This window comes from Falco naumanni, chromosome 9 (assembly GCF_017639655.2).
Source record: "Falco naumanni isolate bFalNau1 chromosome 9, bFalNau1.pat, whole genome shotgun sequence".
In the NCBI taxonomy this organism is placed as follows: Eukaryota; Metazoa; Chordata; class Aves; order Falconiformes; family Falconidae; genus Falco; species Falco naumanni.
Genome location: NC_054062.1, coordinates 17,066,442 through 17,093,316, shown reverse-complemented (window position 1 = coordinate 17,093,316; position 26,875 = coordinate 17,066,442). Strand labels below are relative to the sequence as shown.

Below are 26,875 nucleotides of genomic sequence, written 5' to 3'. Positions count from 1 at the left end.
CTCACTCAAAATCTGCTGCTTTCAGACAAGACACACTAGCTTTTAATAAAATTTTATCAATACACAGAATTTATAAAAACAGTATTTTGTGGATGAACACGCACCCAAGCAGTAATGCCAGTCAACAGACTGGTTTTTTACAAAGTACGGTATATTTCATTGAATCAGCTGGATGTTATTCAAATGTATGGCTGAGTATCTTATATGAAACCACAAATATTATGTATTCTTCGGAAGTCATACTCTGAAAAGCTTTTCAGTTTACAATCACATCTAGTTTCAAAATGTGCATATTTTTTTAAGAATAGGAGCAGTACTTCCTTTTCCTTTTATTTTCACTCATTTTTTAAACTGAGTCTTGAACAGAAGGAAACTATTAAAGATAAAATTATCTATTTTCCTCTACTTCCATTGTTATCTACATAATTCATGCAGCATTTCCTTAGTCTCAAGGAAACTATTTAAATCTTGTTTATAGCAAAAAGTAGGATCAAAATGTTTATAAATGTAATATAACTTTCATAAAATATCTGAAAATTTGGGGGGGGGTATGCAAAAAATACTGGCAACAGGAGGCAAGATTTTTGAAAAAAGAACACCATCTTTTTGAATTAATGAAACCTAAATTAGTGCAATGGAAAAAATTAAGTCAGTTATATATTCGTATGATCTTATGGGCTTATCCCAAAATGATAGTCAAGCTTTTGCTCCAGATGGTGCAATAGTGTTTGTGACATCCACTTTGAACTGCAATCTAGTTATGTGTCAAGCAGGAGAGTCTATTATTCACAGCATCAGTGCTGGGGAAAGAAGGTTAAAAGTTCAAGACATGCCCCAAGTGATTAAGGTTGCAAAAATCAGGAGAGATACCATGGGGAAGAAAAAATGCCATTTGCCCTTTTCTTCCTTACTCAGTTTGTTGCAAAAATATGTGTTTAAGCAAAAAAATCATCACAGGAAAACCCCAATTCTCAGTAGTAACACAAAAATTACCCTTTTTTAAAAAAAAATTCCTTAAACCTCTCTGCTACCAGCTTCACTTTTCCTAGAAAGAAACAGAAAGGCTTGTCTTACAATCTGTTGGCAAGTTAGAGGACTTGAGAACTCAATTAAAATGATTTCTCACTCATGATATTCACTTCAACTATTACATACTTGTAAGTTACTCCGATTTCAAACTTTATTTTTCATGTATCCCAGAGATCACCACCAGTTCATCTGCACTAGTCAGGTTTCACTTCTCAGTCATGTAAGCTTTTGATCTCCTAACCAGTAACAGACAACCCACAGATTGTTTCCAACCACCCCAAAAGTTTCTGTATTTGGAACTGCAAGTACTGCTTCTCAAATAGTTCAGCAAATTTAAGGGGTTTCTAAGCAAATATAAAAGGAAAGAGGAAGATGCATAGCCTGAAGGGTGAAGCTAAAAAAATTTGGGTTCAAAAATATCTTTTGCAAAGTTCCTTATAGTAAGAGTAATGAATGGAAACATTTACAAAAAAAAAAAAAAAAAAGATGCTTTAGTGCTCAGAACCTTTAAAAAGGATATAAAATAATTCTTTTCAGAAAGGTATCTCATTTCAACACACAGGTCAGAAAAGTCAAAAAGAGTGATTCCCTTCTAACTAATACATTACGTTTTCTGCCTGGTGTTTGAACTGCAGGTTCAGACTAAAATATTAAGAAAATCATTCAGACCATAAAAAAAGAGATGGATGAATAAGAAAAAATTCTTCTGATCTATGTAAAATTAAGTTTTTCTTTAGCAGTAGTTGCCCAGCCTCAGAACTAGAAAACTTAAGTGTAAACTAGATGATCTTTAAGGTCATCTCTGAGTTTGATTGCTGGCTTGTATAAATTGCAATTTTATTATGGCTACATTGCCACGTATCTTTGAAATTATACCAATACCTCATATGCAGCAACTGATGCATAAGCACACATTTTTATTTTCATGTCATGGAAAATATTTAATGTGAATTTCACAGAGCCTTGATAACATTCAGACTGTGTACATACTTGTAAGTGTATTAACATTTCAGAGTATGATATTGATATGCTGACAAAAGTCCCTATAATCCATCATGTCAGGGTCCCTGAGCTAGGTAGGCTTCAATAATGCCTTAAAGTTCCTAACGGTTACTTCAAAACGCACACACAAATCATATAGTAAACTCCTGATATCCCAGACTAAACCTTGCATCCATCAATAATCTATGCGTTACATTAAAAAAATCTACACACTACAAAAACCAATTATATCATAGAAATTTGAGGACAATCTTCTGTAAACTCAAAAATCAGCTCAAAAACTTGTCTTTAAATACTGTGCATGCCAAATCACCTTTAGAGTTAGAATGATAAATCAAACCCTATCAGGTCTCACACTTTAGTTCAACAGGTTCCTTTGGAGAAGACTAGGCTCACCGTCACACAGCAGGAGCTGAACAGACGCACAGGAAGAATCCTCAAACTTTAGAAAGAAATTAGTAATAAAACCCAGTCAACTTGAAGCAACCATTGGAGCGGAGAATAATTACTCAAGGCAATTGAACTCTTATATGAGTACTCTGGAAATTAAAACAATAATACTAGAGGAAAAAGAAAAAAAAGAAAAAAAAAAAGAAGAGCTAAACACTTATTAGAAATTTCCATATCCAGTATATATACTACTCAAGTTCTTGGGAGTTTTGTATCTATACTCAAAGCCCGATCTAAATGTTATATACCAAAGCTTTTGTTTACCCTTGTGCATAAAGTTATATTTAGCTTTGTTACTGAGCTTATCGTTCATAGAATACAGAATATAAAGAATTAAAAGAAACACTACAGAAGCATTTTAGGTGTAAAAAGAAAAAAATCAGCAAAAGCCTTTCTTATTTAGGAAATTAAAATGCCTCAAAAACAGTAACACACAAGAGTATTTTTACCACCAACAAAAAAAGCAATTGTGATTTTATTAGAAATGTCATGTAGTTTCTATGTACCCAGACCTGACTTCAAAGAAGACCCTGTCAGTGGAATGAGCACACATTACTCTTCTGTGAAATCCTACAAGAACACAGATGGCAGTGACACCATGATCTTAATTGATTTAAGGGTCAAGTTTATATCTTTAAAGTGACATTTTAGAACAGAAAAAAGCAAAATCCTTAATGCAACATTTAATTATACTTGTATTATACTTGTTTTTAGAGTGCCCAAAATTAGCACCGCATATAAATACTCAAGTGAGATATAAAGCATCTTGTGAAAAAAAGAACACACACAAAAAAATACATCATCAGTGAGGAATAGCTGATCATAATTTATTTCCTGGCAGAAAAGTTATAGAAAAGGCAAGAGGTGGAAAAAAGATATGTACAGCTGCTTTTGATAGAAACAGAAGACCCATTTCTCTATCCACCCAAAATACTACATGATCTGAAAGATTTGAGGACAAAATTTTCTGAGAAAACATCAAAACACAGTGTTACAGAACACCCCTAGGAAAGTGATAATTGCAAGCTTATACAGATGGTTTTGTACATTTTAATGTAAGTGAAGCATCTTCATTGTTTAAAAACAACAAAAGAACTACTGTAGGGCATAATCTGTACCTGGTCATTTCTCAAAGGCCAGAGTCACACCCATCACAGGCATTTCCTCACTAGGTTTGTTCCTTGGGGCTTGCTACATACATCTTGATTAAGAAAGTTTTTAATTACGCCTTAGCCTGTTAGCACCATGGGGCAATAAAACTAAGAGAAATAGAACTGAATTCTTTTAATTCAACACAACTGTTAACTAAACACCAATTAATTACACCCACACAAGCCTAATGAAGATAATGGGGTTGCAGAGAGTTCACCAATGGTGTGAAGTGGCTTGCAGTATCCTAACCTTAATCAGTTAACTATCATAGGATAAGCCATCCTCTTTCTACATGCTTACAATTACTATTCCTGTTAATGGAAATTATGTGGCCATACAGATAATTCATGTAACATTCACTTGATCATGAACCAAAGAGATAAAATACTTGAGAGGAATCCTCACTAGCATTTCAAACAGTTTATATATATATATATATAAAAAAAAAAAAAAAAAAAAAAAAGGAGTGCAAAGTTATTATATGAGTATCAGTCTTCTTCAACTCATTGCTTCTTTCCTAAAGGTAAAGCTGATGAGTTTCTTTCCCCAGAAGACTGATCAATATCCACAGAGCAATACATGAAGCTGTTTCTCCACGGTGCATCTTATTTAGAGCCCTTTTCAAGGCAGAAGGTGGGAAACTGACTTAGAGGCATTGGAAACTTATCAGAAGGTACAGCTCTCGCACCGGCTTGTGTTAGCTAGCGTACACCAGCACCTCTACGTCCAGAAGCTTGTTCTTCCAGGAGGATTGAAACTGGAGCCTCCTGAGCCAAGCACATGCCCACAGCACAGACCTGGGACTGCTCCACTGCTGCCACCAGCCCACCGACCCTGCAAGCCCCCCGAGCACGACCGTGCCCACCGGAGCAGCCCGGGCCGAGAAAACCCAACGAGGTACCCGCCCCCCGCAAGGGACGGGTTAGCGCCACTTCAGAAACTTCTTCCGAGGAAACGGCTTTCAAATACAGAGGGTTTAACTCTCTGGACGGGTACCGTACGGTTTCTGAAGGATGTGAAAGGAACAGAAAATGATTCAGTAGGGATTTTTCTTCATTATCACCCTGCCTTGAGACGTGCACACACAATGAGCAAAGGTCTACACATATTGATTTTAGAGCTGAGGAAGTGTGCAGCTAACAGCTTTTTAAGTATCTCCATTTTCAGTTACTTCAACAAAATTACCAGTGAACAGTGTAACAAAGTGAAAGTTTTTGTAGGAAATTGCAGGCTAAAAATGATCATTTAGGTTGCGAAGCGTTTCTTTTCATTGAAAGTAAAGGGCTTTTGAACCCAGAAGTAGAGCTACTGGGGCATTTTGCAGCATTATCCTCACTAGACATTTCGCAAACCATAATCTGTCTCTCTTTCAGGACGATCATCTTACACAATTTTGTTGTTCAGAGACTTTTAAAACTAAAGAGTACCTGCCCGAGGCGTTCTGACTTGGAAGCCCATAACCAGCCTCTAAGGGAAGCACCAGCGCCTCACGGCACTAAGAAAACCGAAGCAAACCGCCCCGCCGCGCCCCAGCCGCTCCCGGCGCCGCAGCGCAGCGCGGGCAGGGTGTCCCTTAGCGGCTCCGTGCGAGCAAAGCGCCATTTACCGGGGAGCTCTGGCACCCCGAGGGACCGGCGGCGCCCTGAGGGGACGGATCTCCCGCCCTGAGGCACCGGCGGGGCTGGGCGCGGGAGGGGCGGCTCTCGCGAGAGCGCGGGCGGCCGCCATTGCCCAGCCGCCGGCCCGGACCCGCAGCCCCCTCGGCCCCGCGATGGAGGCCGGCGGGCGGCGGCAGCAGGAGGAGCGGCAGCGGCTCCGGGAGCTGCGGCAGGAGGCGGTGGAGTACTACCGAGGCCACCGAGTACAACAGCGGGTGGAGGACGCGCTCAACGCCCTCTTCCCCCTGCGCCCCGCGGATCTCTACGGGGAGCTGGTAGCGTGGGGAGGGGGGGCAGCCCGCGGACGGCCGCCCCGGCTCCTCCTGAGGGAGACCCCGCAGCGCCGGGCTGAGGGACCGCTGCCCCCCGGCGGGGGGATAGGGGCCGGAGGGGGCTCCCCTCGGCGGGCAGGGACCTTCCTGGCGCCGCCTCAGGGCCGAGGAACAGCGGTGGGGGGGAGGTGGCCGTGTGGCGCTCCCCAGGCGCCCGTGGACGCCCCGCAGCCCCCTCAGCTTCCGGGCGTGCCCGCAGGCCGGTGCGGTACTGCCCGCCCACCGCCGCCTGCTCGCCCCGAGGGTCTGACAAACCTCACACAGACTGATGCGAAGAGCTTGACGTCTCTGTGGTTACAGTTAAATAAATTCTCGCTGACTCCGGCAAGGATCGCCATGGTTTTGTGTTCGTGGCCAGTGGCACTTTTGACACTGGGCCAGATACATTCCCGCAGCGGCAGGGCTTTTTGTTCTGTGCTGGTTGCTTGTCTGGACACAAAACCAAGGTATGTTGCCTTCGGAGGGCACAGATGGATGTCCCTTACAAAACTGCTGTTCAGCATGGTGATGTGTCAGCCCAGTGGCAACAAGAGACAGTGCTATTCACACTGCAGCTGCTCCTTAACAGCAAATGGGCCTCATGGAAGTGGAAAGGATTCAGACCTTATCTGATCCCAGTTGGGAAAATACTGTAGACAGGAGTCCTAATGAAACCTCTATTAGTGGTGATACCAGAATTGCCGACACCAATAGTGAGCAACTTTTGGGGGGAGGGGGGGGGCGGGAATAAAATATCTAGTACATTCTTTGATGTGAAAGTGGCTGTGGAAATGAAACATTTCATTACATATTACATCATTCCCCATCTCCCAAGTGTTTTGCCATCACCAGTTGGGACTAGAACTGTTCTTGATTTGCTTGGTGTTCGATGTTCCTTCTCTATGTAGCTAGCTGTAAGTGTTTCCTAGTTTTCCCATTTGGTAAGTCATTGTTTGGTGACCATCTCTGATACCAGACTAAAGAATGAAACTAGTAGGGGAATATGTAGTAACCCTTAGGCAGCACCTTAATCCTTTTTTTAAAGCAACATCAGTGTTTATTAAATACAGACCCCCAAATATATTCTTATAGTTGAATGATGACAGTTCAACAGGCCTGTTAAAGACTGTGTTGGAAGAAGTACGAGAACTCTGCCTGCCAGAAGTCTAGCTTTTCACCTGTTTCACAGGGGTCAAAGCTTGCTAACGTAAACCCCCAGATTTCCCATGGAGTAGTGACCCCTAGCTGCATCAGTTGTCTTGTGTCTTGTTACTAAATGTGGCATACCTGCAACTCCTGAAATTTGTGCTAGTCTTAGCTCAGTTCTGTCCAACAAAAGCAACATTTCTAGTCAGGAGAGTTTGGTCATTGCGGTAAATATCTTTACAGCAAGCATGTTCTGTAAGAGAGGAGTGCTTATCATTGTTACTGAGAAGCTTGCTGACAAGCTTCTCTCCTTCCAAATTAATCTTCTGCTATTAAGATCTTTAATGCTGCATTGGTTGAGTGCTGAGACACATGAGCAACTGTACATATATTTGATGAAGCAACCTTGAAACATTATTAGATATCTGGGACATTAAGTACTTTCTGTAAGCAAGGAGTATATTTTGAAAATACTTTTTGTTTTTCCCTGTCTGCAGCACATACAAAATTTTATGTGTAGCATTTCACATGTGGCTTTGGACTACCATGCTCAGATAGGAATTGGATCTGTTCCCTGGAATCTCATTCTTAAGCAAATAATATAGAAGTAAATGTGCAGTGTAACAGAAGTATTTTGAACCCTGGAACATATAAATGGATTTGCTCAATGGTGGATTTGATTGAAATATATTTAATGGAACAAAAGCATTTTGCATAGAAATTGACTTTAATAAAGTTCTTTCTCTTTCATTTAAGGCTAACTACTTTTCTAAATTTTCAAAAGCTCCAGTAATATGCAAATTAGTTGGAAGAAAAGTTCTTGATGGAGTTGGTCAGCCAACATTAGAAGTGGAAATATATTGTACAGTTAAAAACTATGACAAGGTATGAGCTGCTTCTTCCTGTTTTATTTCTTTTAATTAAAAAATAAATTATTACATTTATTAAATCTCTCAGTATCAGGGAGAAGTACTATTCTGCTCGCATCCTAAGGAATGTTTTATTTGTCATCTTTAGTGAAAGGAGATGAAACCCCGTAACTCAACAGTTGAGTGTTGTAACTTAGAAAAAAAGTCGTGAAAAGTTAGACAGTGGCAGCAACTATAAAACCTTTATTTTCTGTGAATTAGGCAATACTACTTTTTATTTTGTTAGTGGGATGTGACAGTGCATCTTTGTATATTAAATTTTTGTCGGTCTTAGTGATCATGTAGCTTTTCCTTACACTCTATATCTAGCCCTGTAAGTTCGTGTTCCTTTTACTTTTTTCTTTATTTTCAGATCCTTCTATTTCTGTTTGTATGACAGTGTTTCAGAAAAATATAGTACAGGTGAAAATCACAGTAAAGATGAAAGTACATTTTTACACTAAGCTAATAGGCTGATGTGGGCAATGGTTAAGTCAAACATATTCATCTAGCACCTGCAGTGCAAAATTGATGGTGCATTGCCATCTCTCCCCCAACCTGAAATATTCTAGACACTGTCGTTGCAACTCTAGCTATTGTGTAATTATTTCTACTTTCCCTTGGTTAAACTATGGTTCACTTCATTCTTGAATTAAATATAACTTCATAGGTACACAGTATATAAAATTAATACTATTAATGCAGGCAACTCTGTGATATTTTTAAATGATGGTTTCATTGAATTTTCTGAAGTATTTTTCTTCAGCAGTGCAGAAAGATAAGTTCGTTACCTAGGTAAGACAAAATGTAACTGATCATGAGGAATGGCATTAAGAATGACTGCTGCTGAATCATGGTAAAAGTCTACCAACAGCTTCAACAGAAGATGTCCTAATGACTGTATGGTCTTCAAAATTACCCCATTCTATTCTGATAACAAAATATATGCGTAAAGCAGATCTGCCAGGAGGTTTTTGCCTAAGTAGTTATAATTTAGGTCAAGAAACTTGAATAACATTTGTGATTACTAAGTATAAGAGACTAGAAAGAAGGTGCTGGATGAAAAAAGATAAATACATGGAGCAAACATTAGATTTGGACATAGGTACTTGTAGAGTACATATGTAGAGGACATATAATTCTTAGTCTAGCAAATGACATTTCCAAGTTGGAAATTAAAGAGTGTTTTAAGCCTTTTTACATTTTCTTCCAGAAAATTTGTTCTATTGTAATGTCTTCTCATTCTCAAATACCTGAAAATCCCTTATCTGAAACAACTGAAGCTGATGAGAAAGAAAGAAATGACTCTGTTAACACTGCTGTGGAATGGGTCAATGAATCGCTGAACACAATGTTAAAAAACTTGAAGCCTACTGACCAGTGTGAGGTTGATAAGATGCTTGGGTATGTCTTGCATATTATGTAAATTATTGCATTTGAAATATACACTGTTAGTTTATATTGTAAGTAAAAAAATATATTAAATATTCAATGTTTCCTACTATGATTTTTCTATATATTTTCAGGATGTAATGTCTATCTCAGATACATTGCACTATATTATTGCCTGATGGTTTCATAATTACAATTTGAAAATCGTTTTTTCACAAGTTTTCATACATGGGATGCAAAAATAGGGGTCTCTAAGAAAACAATGCCTGAACACATTCATGAGTTAAAGGCTTCATTTAAGAAACTCATTCAGTGCCAGTTTCATTAAGTGGGGATGTTTTTTCAAATTGCAAGTTCACTTCTGTGCATTGCATTGCAGAACAAAAGTGGTACGAAAGGCTTGTGTGTCTTGTCTTCTGCATTGAGCTAATCCACAGAAAACATGTATATACATACAATTTTCAGGTTTTGATGGAGTTTTCTTTCTGAGCAAGCTGATCCAAAAGGCTTTTTACTTGGGGCAGCTAGTTTATTTGGAAACACAGTTTCTGCAGTAAACATCCATGTTTATTTTTTTCATGCAAATATTTCTTCTTGGGAGCATCCCAGAGTAAAAAAGAATGGCCATTCAAAGAAATGTGTGTGGTTGTTAAAAGAAAAAAAGATGTAGGTTAAAAGTATCGCAGATGTACCTGAATGTATTTTTACAGTAATGTTAGAGGAGCTACCTGGCAACATTGTGGCTTTCTTCATCCTAGAAGCAGTAATGTAGCCTGAAAGTGTTTCTTTCAACTTCACTGCTGAGGGGAGCTACACTTAGCTCTAGGGGTACCGGTAGGGCTGCCACACTTAACACAGACTGTAGCAAACAGACCTAATTGCCTTCCCACATGCATTAGCTCTGGGGAAACCTTGATGAAGGGAATAAGGACTCAATTGGAAAGAAATTCTTCCAACTGAAGTGAATCTAAGTAAGATTTTAATGCATTGTTTATATTACTTTATGTATCTTACATACTTGGTTTGCCTGAATTGGGTGACTGCCACCCATGTAGGAAGTTTCCAGTTCATGCATGTAATTGAAAATCATCCACTTCTGAGCTTGCAGGCACTTAGATAAGCAGTGTACAACTGGCCTATTGGATTAGCAACCTGGGCCAGGCTGTTGGGTGTGATGAAGTTACGACAGGATCCATTACTACCCATGCAAAGCAAATACATCCTTCACGCTAAGACTGTCAGCTCAGAGCTGACTTTCAAACCAGTGTGATGTGAAAAGCATGTGTTAAGGTTTATAATACTTGGTTGTGGGTCTGTTTGTTCAACTAATGCTGCAGGTGACTACCAAAAAATAATGTCATTTATTGACTTATCCAGCTTCACACGAGTCTATGGCAGAAACTCAAAGATGCCCTTAATTCACCTCTTAGCATATTCTTTAGCCTGCTGCATTCTGTGTCTACTTGTCTCATGTCTAAAAATGCTTTGAGCCAGTAATTTTTATGCCCTTTCCCTCAGTGAATACTTCTCAAAAAAAGTAGAAGAAAAGAAAGAAATTCAAAAGCAAGAAGAAGCAGCAGAAGCCACTCTTACCCTTACTTCATGCACTCCATCAGCAACAGCACTACCTGGGGAAAAAAAGACAGCAAAACCAGGTTTTACTTTATTTGATTTTAATATCCTCTGCAATACAGATATTGACAAAGGTGCTAAAACACTTTCTGAAATGTTCTGTGGACGCTGAATACTTCCGAACACATGACACAGTGTCTTATGTTCAGAGGGTTTGGTTACTTTCTCCTAAATCTTTCTGATCACAGCAGGTTCTCCTGCAGAAATGAGACAGGGGAAAATACAGAGTTTTCTAATCATTCACCTGCATTGGTTGAACAGTTTCTGCCTTTGTTTTACAGTTGGCTTAGACAGGAGGTTATTACTTTTCAGAGTGAGGGGAATAAGAATGGAGGAGGATGCAAATGAAGAATAAAAATTAAAAAGATAAGGAAAGAAAAGGGAATCACAGAACTGAACAGGAGAATGGAGATAGAATTAAGATAGAAGTTGAAAAGAATGGAAAGAGGGAGGAAGGGAAGTTTCTTGCTAACACCGAGAAAAGGAGGAAATAAGGTGAAAAGCAAAAGAGAAAGAAGGAAAGGGATGAGGTGGGACTGATGGGCAATTCAGAGTAAAAAGAAATAAGCAAGCAGTCCAACTAAAGGAAAAAATGGTGTGAGAGTAGAGAAACACAGTAAGTATACATGGCCAAAAAAAAAAAACCACCACCAAAGCAAAAAAGCACCATATGTTACCTTCATATATGCATTACCCTAATAAAAACAAGATTTGTTACTATTTATTGGAAGGGCAGAAAATTTTGGCAAATTATTATTTCTTCCTAGTTTAGTTTCAGCTGTCATATACTATGAGTAAAACCTCAAAATTAATATGTCAGATATGTGCACAGTAAATTCACCTTCGACCTGAAATGTAACATCTGCAGTTGTCAGGTCTATCCAAATACCATCACGTTGTATACTTTTAGACAAGCTTCTGTTGATACAGATATATTACTTGTTTTCACTGATTGTGTTTTCTTTGTGCTTGATTGTGAATTTGACTGTAATGTTATTGTTAGAATCTATACCTGACTATTAGGATCCAATGATAATAAAGCTATTTCTTGTTACAGGAGACCACTAAGAGGTGGTGACTCCCAGTAGCAGGTGCTTTCTGGGGTAGCATCTGTGGTGTAATTTATGCAGGTTACAAAGTAGCATGGGTGTAAAGGATCTCTGCAGAACACTGCAGTTTGTTAAGAGTTGCTCATTCGTGGATTACTCTTGCCTTACATATGTAGCTCTTCATCCTCAATTTAAGAGGTATAGAATCTGTGTGTAGTATGCAAATGAGGTAGAATCTAATCTGCATATCCAATTAAGGTCCTATTTAAATATCAGTCATATCCTGTAGTATTTATATTTTGTTGAAATCAAAACTTGTATGGCGCTCCCATTAGGAACCAAAGTAGTTGGTCATATTTACCAAAAAGCCCCCAATGCATATGGTTCTCAAGAATCAGACCACTTATTTTGGTTTCAGATGGGTGCTTACTGTTCGTGTTCATGTAAGCACTGTAGGCAATAAATATGTTAGTGGGCACTGCTGGTTTTCAAGCGTTTTGGCAAAAGTTACTCCACTTATCTGGAAGGAGGATAGGTTATTTTGAAATTTTGACAAGGCTATGCATATGGAATATTTAAAAGACCTGTTTTCTCATTGGAAAATCCAACAGTAATAGGCCTAAATTTTTTACATACTCATTATTAGAAGAAAACAAGTATGTGTACTTTGCATCAGGTTATAATGTGATCTTCCAAGTTGTTTATGCAAAAGCAGAGCATACAAGGAGGATGATAAAGAATACTGAAATCATGCTTATGAAAGGAACCTGAAAAATTATATCACATTACTGCATATAAACATAGATAAATAAAAATACATATTTCAGTGCTTGAAATATCTGCAAAAGAAATGGATTTGAAATACATTTGAAACCAGAGTGAGGACAGATGCTTTGCTTACTTGTAAAGTCATTTTGTGTAAAACAACTGACAAGATTAAGAAAAAAAGAACGATTCTTTTGTAATACAGTGAGTAGATACTGAAATGACAATATCATATTTACTCATATAACTGTGATACATAAAGCACGCGTTTTAAACCAAGAAAATATTTAGCTATTACTGTCTTGCAGGGAAGAAGGTGGCAGTTGCAGAGAGAAGGATCCCACCCGCAGAACCGTGGGAATCAGTGCTCTGTGGCAGCTTAGCCATTGGGGGGACGTCCCTTGCTATAGCTAAGGCTGCTGCCACCATTAGCCATATCCCATTGTACTTACATATTGCACTGCTGAAACATGATCAGGTACATGTGACAATTGCAATTTTCTTTATTTTATCCCAGTCATTACAATTATTCTAGAATTCTGAAGCCAGTAGTCTATTGTGACAGTGGTATTAAATACACATCATAGAGAAAACCCTTAAGACCATTGCCTGTAGCAGTCTTTGAACCTTGTGCCATAATTAAGATATATAAGAAATTACTCTGGTTTTTAACATTTTTATTTTCACGTGGTACTCCCAATTACAGGATTCACCTAAAGAAATGACTCTGCCACTCCCAATGGTTACTCTGTTGAACTGTGAAAAAATTTTGCCTGCAAAACTGAAATTAGTGAAAGAAATTATACTTATACCACCAGTTCAATTATCACTCAAACAGGTACTGTTTCATTTTCATTTTTATGAATGTATTTTATAGATTTTATATGAACATAAGTATATAGATCTTTTCAATATAGTCATTACAAACTGTATTTTTCATTTTTGTTTGGTTGCAAGGCCAAAGTTTTAACAAATGTTAGTGCAGAATTCTAACACTGGGAACATTAAAAGAAGTAAATACATGAAGATTTAAAAAGAATATACGTGAAGATTTGAAGTTAAAAATGGATGTGTTATTTAAGAGGGAAAAAATCAGTGCATTGATTGTATTACACAACAGTAAGAGATTTTCATTTTGTTTAAAATGTGCATTTACATTGGTAGATTATAAATAATATCAGATGAGTGATAGAGTGTACAAAACAAAACTTGTAACATTCACAAGAAAGCATAAAATCTTTGGGAATAGCTTTAAAAATAAAATTGTGATGATAGAAGGGAATACAAAGCAGAAAAAATCTATTCAATGAGGAAGAAGGATGGATGAGGCAGACTGGAACAACCTCTTTTATTTTAGCCATGTGTTGCATTAAAGAATGTATCTGCACAAGATGCCTACATTAGGGCTGTGATTTCTACTTTGTGTGCTGGTGACCTGAACAAATAGCTGAGCTCGATTCTCTTTCTTTTTCCTTTAACATATTAGAATTGTCACCAAGAGCTCTTAATAAGGTTGAGAATTCTGTACCTTTCAAAGACGTAATGCCTCCTAGTGCTCATGGGAGAGCAGCAAGCTGTTCGCTGCAGTACAAAAAATGTAGCCATTCCTCTTGCGTTGTGTGTTGCCAGCTGTGACTGACTTCTGCCCCCTTCAGTATCCCTTTACTGGCACAGTTTAAGAAAGTCTGAAATGTGGTTTATGGAGTTAGCATTAAACTTACTAACTCAGCTGAAAAGGAAAGAGAGTTTCCTGTTATAAGCAATGGATTCATTTGATTGGAGTGTTCCTCCATTCCCTGTTTAAAATGAAGACAGTGATTTTTTTTCCCTGCTTTCTGGAAATGTTCTGAAGGTAAACACATTCAGTTTTGTCAGTTTCCAGTTAGGACGTCTTGGAGTCATAGTTGTGAACAGTGATCATCATCTTCCCACTTCTCAGATATTACACAGACCCAGATATTGCTTACATGTTAGATTTGGGAAGGGTTCCTTTTGAGGAAGAGACTACTTTTCTTGCCGTCCCATTCAGCAACATAATCAAATATTCCTGTTCATTCCACTGCTACTAACCCTTTATTGTTGGCCACTTGACTGCATTTTATGGGTGGGGGGATTGTGTTAAGGAAGTCTTTAATTTTTTCTTTAAAAATATTATATTAAGGTCTGCATTTAGAGTGAGTGTTCTCTCTCTTCTGATTTAAGCTGCTAAAATGAAATAATTTATCTTGCTTTTGAAGGTTACTATTGTTTAATTTCAGGGCATAGAAAGAGTTCTGGATATTCAGAAAGAAATGATGAGACTGTTGGAGCCTCCAGGCAAAACGGTATGATAAAAATGTGTAATAATAATGCAGTGTACTCCATTTGGTCTTTCTAATAGCGTTGTCTTTTTAAGCTTAAACATGGAGCATTTAGCCTGTTATCAGGCTTTAGGCACAGAACAGAAAATGTGTTTCTCTGACAGATGAATAAAACATTGGCCATTTGGTGATATTAAATTAATGAAGATAGAATAAAAAATTGTTGTAAGCATAGTAAGATTTTCTGTTTACCTGAGGAAGTACACTGGGAGTGAATGGTGTCACAGCGAATATACAATATAGGGTTCTGATCTTGCTAGGTCTGACACACCCACAACACACGTTATTCAAGGTACTGTTATTGTAGTAGTGTATCAATCTCAGTATGGGCATGTAATTTTGCAAAGCAAGGTTTTGGGGTTTCTCCAAGTATGGAGTCTAGGTTCTCATTTCTGAGATCCCCTGTTTTTCTGATAGGCTAGGTAAGAATCTTTTGAAAAAACAAATGATGGTTGGAGTGATGCCCACATAGAAATAGATCTTTGAAATGGGTTACCATCACAAAATAAAACTGGATAGGTGCTGATTAGTATTCAAGACAAAACAGAAGCTATTTCCTAACGGAAATATTTGCAATCTCTTTAGACTGAAATTCAGGCAACTTTTTTTTTTTTCCTTTTTTAATTCTGATGTCTCCCTGTCATTTTTGCACTTTTCCATGGAATTGATTTATTTCTTCTTTCTCTCCCTATAGACCAGTCCTCAACTAGCAAACAGTAAGAAAGGCAGAGCACATAATACAGGGAAGAAAGCTCTGGTAAGAAAAGAGATTTTCATTTTAAGCCTTCAGCAAGGTATTAACAACAGCAGGGAACCAAAATGTTCTTAAGAAATGGATCATTAATCTACATTACCATTTTGGAAAGGTCAAGGCAAGACTTTTAAATATTCCAAATGCTCATATTTTGCATAATAACTTGGATTACACTGACTATACCTTCCCTTCCTGTGGAACAATAACAGAAAGGGGAAATTCTTCTGGAATCTGGTCATTTTTCTTGTATAGAAATCCCAGTAAAGTATCCAAATGAGCATTTTGCAGGCCTGTAGCACCGGCAGAGAACATGCCCTTTTGATCATGTAGGCTATAAAACTATTATCTGTAAGACTTGCCTATTGTGCTCTTTCCTAACTCCATGAGCATAACTCTCCTCTTAATCATGCTGCATTAAGTTTCTAGTTCTTGTTTGAGGTTATAGATAATGGCAAGTATGAACCAGTAGCTAAAGGGCAGCACTCACAGTAGTGTACAGGACATTATTTTATATGACTCAAAATCACTTCAAAACTGGTAGTTATTATAAATGAGTTTCCCAGATAGTAGGATGGAAATGCGATGCTAGTTTTGCTCCCATTCTGAGACAATTAAATATTATCAAGTGAGAATTGTTACTGTTGTGGTGTGTACAAAAGAGAGGATGATCAAAAGTTTTTTCTATTTTTTTGTGCTTAAATAGCAAAATTCATCAGCATTAAGCAGATGACCAATGTTTTTTTCTGGTGCGTAGTTTCCATATTCTTATCACAATACGTACTGCAATTGCGAGTTAAAATAATTCCTTAAGATGTGCACAAGGAAACAATGCATCAGATTCTCTGGGGAAAAAAAATCCATTTATTTCAATAGGGGAAAATTAAAGGAGATAGCAGTGGGACTGAAATTTAAACTGATAAAAGCACAATGTTAGTTTGAACTTTTTTTTTGCGGGGGGGATGGGGGGGGAGAAAAAATGACAAAGTAGGCAGTGAAGAAGAAGAACTTGTTTAGGTTATAGAAGTAAAGACTAGAGAGAAAAAATGTTTTTATAAAGATAAGCAATGCTTTTAATAGAATGTAACAAAGCACAACATATGGGTGCCTTGAAGATCACATAAAAATGCAGATTTAGCCTCTATCTCATGTTAAATGCACAAAGACTGCAGCATTTCTTGCTGTGTATTGCTGCAGCTTAGTGCTCGAAAAGCAACAAGTCAAATAGATTGTCTCTCCTTGCAGATTGCTACAAAATAATCTCACAACAATTTGACCTGGATTTTCTTCCTAACATTTTTTTGTGAAGGAACATTCATATATCTCCTATAGCTAGGCCTGTGTTCTGTCTGCTGTAGTTAGTTCTCCAACTCTTGTCAAAGCCAATGCTTTCCAATTGACTTCTCCAGTCTAACCCAGGATTATATCCTGCTGCTTTCTGGGCAGTTTTTAGTGTCATTCTTTATAATGCAAAATTCACAGACTTTAAAGTTAAAAACTAGTGTTTGAAAAACTTTTAAAAAAAATGACAACAGAAGGACAGGTGAAATATTTGCTCAATACAACTCTGCTTGTGGCTTATGTCTAGGAACAGTTACTGAGGCAGACAACTCCATGCAGTTGTGCTAGAGGTATTCCTTCTTTATGAAATGTGTTCCTCCTAGAAGTCTTAAAAAATTCTAGTGTTTCTTCAGTACTCCATAGAGGCAATATCAAAGTTGTAGTTGAGGATAAATGAGTAAAAGCTGTTTAAAAATGGAGAATCTGGTTTTGTGGCAAGGGGATGGTCCACAGCACTGGAAACTTTTACATAGCACCCATGACAATACAGTGGTTGTTAAGAGTGCCTTTGAAGTCTTTTTTTAAGCCAGTACTGGCCATATAAGAGCAAGAACTGCATTACTAGACTGTTACTGATGACTGTATTAGCTCTCTACTCATTAGCACTTACCCCTTATTGATAGGGAATTGTCCTTAGAATTGCCAATGCGATTTTTGAGAAAAGTCTTGTATTTTGATGACCGAATGCAGAGTGAAATGGCAGTGAAAAATTATATATGTGCTATATATAGATGTATAAATAAAGTGATTAATTTTGTTTTACTTGCAGCCACAAGCCTTAAAAAGAATATCACACTTAGGTTGCCTAATAACAGGATGCGATAATTTAGAACAACCGCTACTCCTAATGCAAACAGCTTGCAACAATATAGGTTTGGAGCTAGGAACAGACATGTACTTAGCAATAAATTGTGCTGCTCATGAATTAATGGATTACATAAGTTATTTTCAATAACTATTTTGTTGGGTTTTAAAGGGAGTGTAGCTACTTGTTAGCAATTTATTACATTGCAAACTCACCTAGAAGCTTCTAACTCCATTTTTTAAAGGTAACAATCAAGCAGAGCAAAAGAATTGTCTCTGCATTTTTAAGGTATGGTTGAATCAGTCCTACAAGCGTAGCAGATGTGTTACTGGATTGTCGGTACAAGGGGACAAGACATGCAGACATCCATCTGGTAGCCTGATGCAGTGGAAACTGTGAGAATGCACGTATTCCTCCTCCCCAGCTGCACCAGCGTACTGGTGGTGCACCTTGAGTGGAATAAGGCTCACTGGACAAAGGCAGACCCCCATTACAGCTTGTGACCTGCCTACAGGAATCTCGGTTCCTTTCATGATTTAACTTTAATCATTCAAACAGTATAAGCCTGCCTGCATCAGCCAGGTTTAATCCTTTTCTCTGTTTATTTATTTAATAAGAGTTTTCAGATCAATGTGTGTCAAATACAGCAAACTGTTTGAATGGGCAAACACCTACTACATGCCCTGTTTAACAAGCCAGCTTCATTTCGTGTAACATCTCAGACAATTTTGAATGAAAGTATTAATCAACAAATCCTGGTTTGTTTGGCGTTTGGTTTTTGTGGGGTTTTTTTCATTTTATCACAAGGTATAAATGAAATTATTATCTTCTATCCACCTTGCTTTCAAAAATGAAGAACAAGTTATTTACACAAGTATACTTCTGTAACTCCTTCACACCACTAGATGCTTATTTTACCATTATATTACACTACATCTGTTGTTTTCTTCCAACTACCTTGACCTTTCCACGTAGTTTTTCTATGGTATGTTTGTATACCCACTAACATTCATCTCATTGTGTATCAACATTCATTTTTTAATTCTTATTTTTCAATATTTGTATTAGACAAAGTTTATTTATCTCCAGCTGAAGTTCTTGCTCCTCGTTCCAAGATCCATCAGGTGACTCTCTAAGCAGAAAAAGAAACTTCCTGTTCCATTTAATATCTCATGAGATATTGTGTGTTTGGGTGTACTATAGTGACAAAGCTTCCATTAGTAATATCTTCTGTGAAAGCAGTTGCTTTTATGATAACCTATGATATCTGTATCCTATACCAGAATGAGCAAAATCTTAACAGATGAATTATCAGCAATTCTGCAACATTCTGTTATTGAAGTGTTATAGTCACTAAAGCAGTGGGTATTCTGGCACAGTCTGACAGTGTGCCCATAATTGTTGTATGCTGTGGTTTGTGCATTCTGTAATGATGAGACTAGTTTTAAAGTATTTTTTCTTGTTTTTTTTAAAGAGGAAAGAGGTAAGGAAAAGCAGCATCTTGTTTTTGAGCACTGAGGGGGCACTCCTTTCCCCTAGCAGTATTTTCTTTATGAAAATGAGGACAAAAATCGTGAACTTTTTTTGGAAAAGAAAAGTGAGGGTTTTCATGCAATACTGCGTAAAAATGTCAAACATTGCTAACTTTATTCATAAATAAAACTGGCAGTGTAAAACTGACAGTGTTGCCTAGAAAATGCTGAAATAGGTCTCCCTGATTTTGGGAGTGGCATCTTTCAGAGACTTTGGCACAAGCCCACTGGAACCCACTGTTACTTCAGGCAGAGTTTTTCCATCACAATGTGCTGAGCGCTTAGCCATACAGCAGCCAAGTGACTGTGTGCTTATTGAAGAACACAATCTGCTGCCTTAATAGAGAACCTGGTGTCACAAGATCTGTATGCTTTCCTTATACTCTGGCTTTCAAAGTATTATTTCCTTATCTTTTATGCTTTTTACTTTACTTTCTAGGTTAAAGGTAAATATGAAATACTCACTGGAACATTCAAAAGTCCTGAGGAAATGGTTGACATATATGTGGAACTGATTAATAAATTTCCTTTTATTATTGCATTAATAGATCCCTTAAGAAAAGAGGTAAGATACCACAGTACAGTCCCTTTTCACATTTTTACAAAACACATAAAACATGAAGCTTCTGGTTTTGGAGTCTTTAAGCTCAAAAATATCACTATAAAAATGTATTTAACAATTCATTTGCATATCTGTAATTGACAATAACTAAAGTTTTCTATACTTTTGACATAATTCCTGACAAGATAATCCTGGCATGAACAGAATACGGTTAGTACAAATATTTTAGAGAGTTACAAGAAAATGCTTTTTTTCTGATTCTACTTGCTAAAGCACTATTAAGTTTTCCTTCTTACATAAACAAATAGTTCAAGTTATAAAAACAAGTTATAACATTTGAGTGATATATGACTGACACTGTATTGTATTATAAGGAAGAAGCTAAAATTTGGACATTTTTATATATTCCTTAAAATCACTCAAAAAAATTATTGCTGCTATTCTTCATGATTGAGATTGACACTCAAAGCATGAACAAACCTGTCACTGGCAGCACTGCTCAGCAGAATTTTTTAAGTGGTAGTAAAATACCATGTATTTACCACTGTGCTCAAAGTTAGAGGAGTTAATTTAGTGTGGCAAATATATTACAACAATAAAGTAGAATACTATTAAGCATGTTATGGAGTTATAGATGGGTGAAAGAAACAGATTGCACAACCTTAAATATTAGCATTTATACATTAAGTTTCCATGCTAAAAACTTAATTTGTAGCAGAACCTACAATTGCAGACCTAGATTCTGCAGTTGCAAAACTTAATAAGTATCTCTTGCTGTCAAACTGCAGCCTTTATCTTCTGTAAAATATATGGGGTTTGTTTTCATGAACAAAACAGGAAGACCGTGATTGAAGGTGGAAGCAAAGTGACATTGTCTCTGTCAATCTGCCCAGTGCCTGAATCAATAATTCTAAAACAGATGAGCTGCAAAATCCATCTGATTTTGTTCTTAACTGGAACTTTAAAAGTTCATTTTTCTAGTATGTGTTTATTGTTAGCTCGCTCAAATCAGCCTTGCCTCCCTGTGCTGTTTCAGTGTGACTCTGAATTACCCATGTTCCAAAACAGCAGATTATTCCCCACTGCTGCCAGGGCTGCAGAATTCTTTGAGAATTCTTACAAAGGAACATATTTGCAGTATGGAAATCTGCAGGTGAATTACAACAGATAATTGTACAGATAAGTACAGATAAGGGAAATGCCTCTCCTCCTCCTCCCTCCTCACAAATCTACAAAGTTTACCCATGCCACACCTTTGCCACAGATAATTAGGTCCTTGAGGATTAGCCCTGGTACCAATTCCACAATTCATTGCCAGACAGCAGACCACTTTTGTGCTTAAGTTTGAACATTTGTTCAGATGTCAAAAACTTCATTTTCATTTACATGCAAGCTTGAAATCCTTACAGGAATGGACCCTTGCACAGATTGCAACTACATAGGTACAAAAGTCTGTCTGATCCACAGACCAAGAATTATTACTGACAGAATTATTAATTGGAAAAGTAATGTTTTTAATGTGAGAACTTCGCATTCTATGGACACAAAGCAAGCAAATTAATTTTTAAATTTGTTCTTTCAAATTATTTACATATCTTTTTCCTTTTTTTTATCCTTAAATCTCAGTACCATGTGGAAAGTGCATTAAAATCAAGAAACAAAGACCCTAAAAAATGGAGCTCTGCTGGAAAGACTGTTGTATTCTGCTGTTCCCTCTGGGTCAGTCTTACAGCTCTGATCCTCCTGACTTGATACATGTCACTGAGTCTATGACTGCCTCTTGTTTCATTATTTTATATTCAAATAAATATTAAGACATTTAAAATATTAACACAAGAATTAATCCCCAGAATAAAACAGTAGGAAATAAATTTATATTCCATTAGAATAGAATACATTTCAGGAAATAAATCAAAAATGCAAAATCCTACAGTTAATTTAATTTGAAATATTTTAAGCTATACTTGTATGCAACTAGCTTTGATTAATTCCAGATTAGAATTTATGTTTTCTAGCAAAATCCTGAAATCCAAGTAAAATGGTATGTTCTTCTTAAGTAGACAGATTTTAAAACCAGTATAAAATATAATATGTTAATATGAAGGGTATCTTTAGGATTAAATAATTTTTGTTTTGTTTTGTTTTTTACCTCCTCAATTAGGGTTTTCATTCAGTTTAGGTTTTTTAACTTCAATTATTTACTTGATTGTTTATGCAGGACAGACAACAATGGAGTAACATATGTTATGCTCTGGGTTCCAAATGTTACCTGATTGCTGAAGATGCTGCCACATGTATTTCCAAACTTAAAATTGACCAAAACATAAGCATACCAGTGTGCAGTGGTGTTGTCCTGAAATATATTAACCAAACCAAGGTATCAGACCTCATAGAACTTACTGGACTTCTAGACGGTGAGTAGGGGAGGGGGAAAGGCTGACTTTCAAACCCTACAAGTCAGTAAGTAGTGTTGTGACACCTGTAAATATTACACGTTTTTATTAAATTAATGCCACTTCTGATTTAGCAAGCCCTTGTCAGAAGGAACTAAAATTCATGTTTTGATTCCCAAATTCCTGTTCAGGAGCTTAAAAGAGCATCCAAGGCTTCAACTATAGTAAATTAATACACTGTGGACGTTTTGAATATGGGTGCCCTTTGACACCGCAGCTAAGTCTCATACAGTTAGATATCAAAAGTGAACAAAATAAAAAAAAAGATGTAGCTGAGTAATCTGAATTTTTACTAATACTAGTATTAATAATTAAGAAATCCAAACAAGACCAAAATGTTTAAAATTACAGTTTACATAATTATTGACTACAGATTATTGAGCCTTTGTGGTAACACTACTAAGAACTTCTGCAGTTTCATATGTGAGATTTCTCTTTGTATCAATTTGTCTGTATTCACATTTATACCCAAGGGATAGGTGAACAAATTTAACATATCTAAGTTCCTTCCTTATTCCTTCAAAGAGCCCAGAATCACCATCTCAAAGCGAGTAAATAGCAACTTAAAGATTTCATTCAGTCAGGATGGTAAATGCTTCTTTTATAGTGAAGAAAAATCATTACTATAGTAAGGAGCACATTTAAAATAAACAGAACAGCCTCCTAGCCTGTAGAACGTGTTACCAGCCAGATCAGCGAGGGACAGAAATTAGGATAGGATGTTAGATATTCCCTTATCCATGCTGAAAATAAAATGTAATGTTAACCTAGCAAACTAATACAGTTTACATTTTTATGAGATGGGTTTCATTGGTTTTACTCCTGTTTGTATTTAAGCTTAGATAGCCCAAGGGTAAAAAAGAATGAGAACTCCAAACAATTTCTGTGTTGAATACATAAAATATACACTAATGAAGGTTTTACACTTCCATTATATATAGGTCAAAGACATATTACCATATTAGGAAGTCCAGATAGAGAATCTTCTGATGACAGCCTTGTGGATCTGGTAAGTATTGAAAGCTGTTCAATTGCAGAATTGCCAAAACACTGCTTTTAACACGAACTATATTTTAAGGAGAAAGCCTGTTTCTGCTTGAGAAAGAAACAACGTTTTACAAAATGGGCTTTTTCTAGAGAGTTACTTTTTTTTTTTCTCCACAAGTTTATCTTTGAGTTTAAAGAGAACATACAGGAAATTTGCCAAAGCAGGGAGTATATTCAAAAATGTGTATGATCTATTCGGTTGCATTAGTTTATTAAAAAATGTGAGTTACTTAAAACATTTCTGAGTAGTAATAATATTTTAGGAAAAAATTCTTAATACTAATACATTTAATCTTTTTGTATTAAAGCTACATTTGCAAATAAAATTTCATTTCATACGCCAGTGAAAATTACTGTTTGCATCTGACAAATCTTTTATTAAGAGATTTAATTTCTAAATAGAGGAGGGTTTTTATCTGTAGAAAGAGTGTTAAATTAGAAGTAGGATACCGTATTTAACAATTAAGAATGACTTCACTTCCCAAACTGTGTAGTTTTAAAATACGCACTTTCTCCTTTGAGGCTGTTGGACTGGGTGCCAGGTTTATCAAGTTGGGAGGTCTTTCCCGCGGAGAAAGGGTGACCAAATACAACCGCCTTCTTGCTATAGAGGAAGAACTGGCCAAGAATGGAACGCTACGTATGAGCTTCTTTCTTACTTTGTTTTCAGCTTGCAATGAATACGAGAACAAAGATTGGAGGGAGAATGATTGAAACTGCACCACAGGAGGGAAGGGAAATCAAAAGACTATAAATAAGCACTGACAAAAAAACCTAGGATAGCACTTGCCACAATGTATATTGTTGTCCTAATGGATTATCTGTTTACTGAATGTTAAAATAGACCCCTTCTTGAGGAGTAGCCTACATTAAGCTTTTTTCCAGAATTAATTGGTTGGCGTCTTGAAGCCCACAGTGCAAAAGGAACAAAACAAAAAACCATGCATATAACACGCCGAAAAGCTGCCAAACCAGAATTTTAGCCCAAATACCCCACCTCCCTTGAGCCCCTAAACATATATTGCTAACAAACCTTCATTTCACAACCCTCTTTTGTGTGTTACATCTCCAGCAAAATATATTTGGAAAGCTACAGTTGCACGGGTAAGCACTAAATAAAACCCAAGAAAAAACGAAGTGATGATGCACATTCAGCCTTAGCCACACGTATCATTTCGGGGGCTGCATCTTCTTTTTACACTATAGGCTACACTGTTAAATGCTTAACAGTTCATTAGAGCCAATTCTCACTTGCTCAGGTATCAATCAAGACAGAATAAAGGCATACAGTCTGAAGGGGAAGCAGAGAGACAAGGAGAGGAAGAAAGGAAGGAAAGGGTTTGCAAGAATTATTATGCCTCAGAAAAGGAAACATGAAGGAGACTTCAGTCATTTTACCCTCTTGTCTAATAATTTTCAGTGTTCTATACATTGGATAGCAGCACTTGACATGCACACTATAGAACAAAGTTTTCATTTTAAAAACGTTTTTTATTGAAAATATTCTGAGTTTTCAAAATCTCCCCCTTGCTCATATATAATCATTGATAAATAATAGGAACATGGACAGAAATTCTTTTTTGCTGAGAAGGTAGTTTCACAGAATGCACTTTTCAAAAACAAGACAGATAATTATAGAACTATGAATTTTAACTGCCTCAGCAGTATTAATATATTCCCTATTCAAATGGTATAGTCTAAACAAAAGAGCTTGAGTTTGACAAATATTTAGACCTGTATCTCATGAAATGAAATAGCAACAATTCCCGATGTCATTAATCGTTTAGCAGAAATAAAATCCAGTAACTAAATCAACAGCGGGGAAATACTGAGAGAGGATGTCTGAGCTGCATACCAAACTCTTCATTTGGCTGGGCTGCGAGCTATGGAATACGCTGGAGGGCTGCAAGTGGAGGGCTCTGTAAGTGGCTTACAGACGGGGGGGTGACACTGACCCCTCAGGAGTCCCCCCAGGAGCAACTGAATGGGGCGTACAGCTGGGCCCAGCAGCACTGTGCCCACAGCCACCCGCGGCTCCTCGCCCCGTGAGTGATGCGGGTTGCACAGAAGTAACTCTTGGCCTAAGCGCAGCCCCGGTGCTGATGCTGCGCTTCAGCCGCTGGATTCACCGGGACAATGCGCTGAGCCACTTGCAAGCTGAAGGGCAGGCTGGCCTTCCCATACCAGCAACGCGCAGCTGAGGCGCGTTCAGGGATGGGGTGGGCACTGCATGTCTGTGGCAAAACGGGGAGTTGGGTGGTGAGGTTAGGGAAGAGGAGCATCACAGAACGGGGAACAACAGCGGGGGAGAGAGAGGTGAAGTGTTAGTTACAGAAGCAACGCCTGAACATGTGCTTACATGAAGTTGTTACAGGCGGGGGTGGAGGTGCAGAGGAAGACTCAAAAAAAGGACAGCAGGGCAAGATGGTTAGTGAGGAAGGGAATCCAATAAATACTCCGGCTCCAGCTGCTGCGCACCGTGCCCTGATCCTGTAATCAACACACAGGCCTGGTGCTCCTTTGTTCCTAAGGGCCAGGCTTTAGAGGTGTTTAGAGACTCTTGTAAGCATCAGGCGGCATTTTAAAAAAATCTGAGTGCACCAGAGAACATTACAAGAAACCAGATTACAGCAAACGTAAGAATGAGTTTCATTTTTCTCTTCTATTTCAGGTGAAGCAAATCTCAAATTTATTGCTTTTGCTGAAGAATCACAGCCAGAAAAACAGCTTTCTGATGTACCTCCTCCCCCCAAAGCCAGAGCCGTCGCCTCCACAGCTCTGCCCGCCAGCCCTGCAGGTTCGCAGCCTGCCTGCTCAGCTTCCAGCAAATAACACACTGACCTGAGTTGTCAACATTAACTTTTGGATAATTTAAAAAAAAAAAAAACCAACTAGTAAGAAACTCATATCTTAACTAGTCCTTAATCCATTTATTTTCAAGCACTTCAGCAAACATTTTAAAAAGCATTCAAATACTAGCTGCTTTTTTCCCAGGAGACCATCGTTTTCAGCTGAAACCAAGTTAACTGAGCAGCAGCTATAGTTTGAAAATGCCACAGAATTCTGTGCTGTATTTACAAATTGACCAAATAAATACCTCTGTGTTAAGTCCAAAACTAAATGTTTGTTTTGGGAAAGTGGAAATCTCTCTCCCTACAAAGAGCAAGCTATTGACAAACAGTAGAAAAAAAACATTTTACAAAACACAAAGGCCTTGACTGTTATGTGGCTCCATCCCCCCACGCACCCTCAATGCTGCTCTTAGATCTAGCCTACAAGGGAAATTTTGCTCCAGTTCTAGCTCGCTATCAACACAAGTGCATCAGTGCAAACCCCAAATGTAGGGCACAAAGCTGTAATTGGCATCACTAAGAAGCTCGCTTCAGTCAGAGGCAGGGAGTAACAAGTCAATTTCACAAGGTCTGGGAAACTTGTCAGGAGTCTTTTTAATAAGCAACAGTGAAAAGAGAAATAAATAATTTATGTCCTAGGTAACAAACAGTTTGAAATGCTTCTTAAAAAACTTCTGG

General features: G+C 37.6%; 1 protein-coding gene across 1 annotated transcript; it reads left to right on the top strand.

Annotated features, from left to right (window-relative positions):
- The first annotated feature begins 5,359 nt into the window (after nucleotides 1-5,359).
- On the top strand, nucleotides 5,360-26,466 carry ENO4 (enolase 4). Its single transcript, XM_040606064.1, is given in 14 exon segments — nucleotides 5,360-5,566; nucleotides 7,505-7,633; nucleotides 8,870-9,060; nucleotides 10,567-10,703; nucleotides 12,803-12,972; nucleotides 13,201-13,332; nucleotides 14,753-14,818; nucleotides 15,549-15,611; nucleotides 19,723-19,848; nucleotides 22,064-22,259; nucleotides 23,240-23,307; nucleotides 23,868-23,985; nucleotides 26,017-26,090; nucleotides 26,092-26,466. Coding segments are annotated over 14 exon segments (1,731 nt in total). The 5' UTR covers nucleotides 5,360-5,404; the 3' UTR covers nucleotides 26,191-26,466.
- The last annotated feature ends 409 nt before the right edge of the window (nucleotides 26,467-26,875 follow it).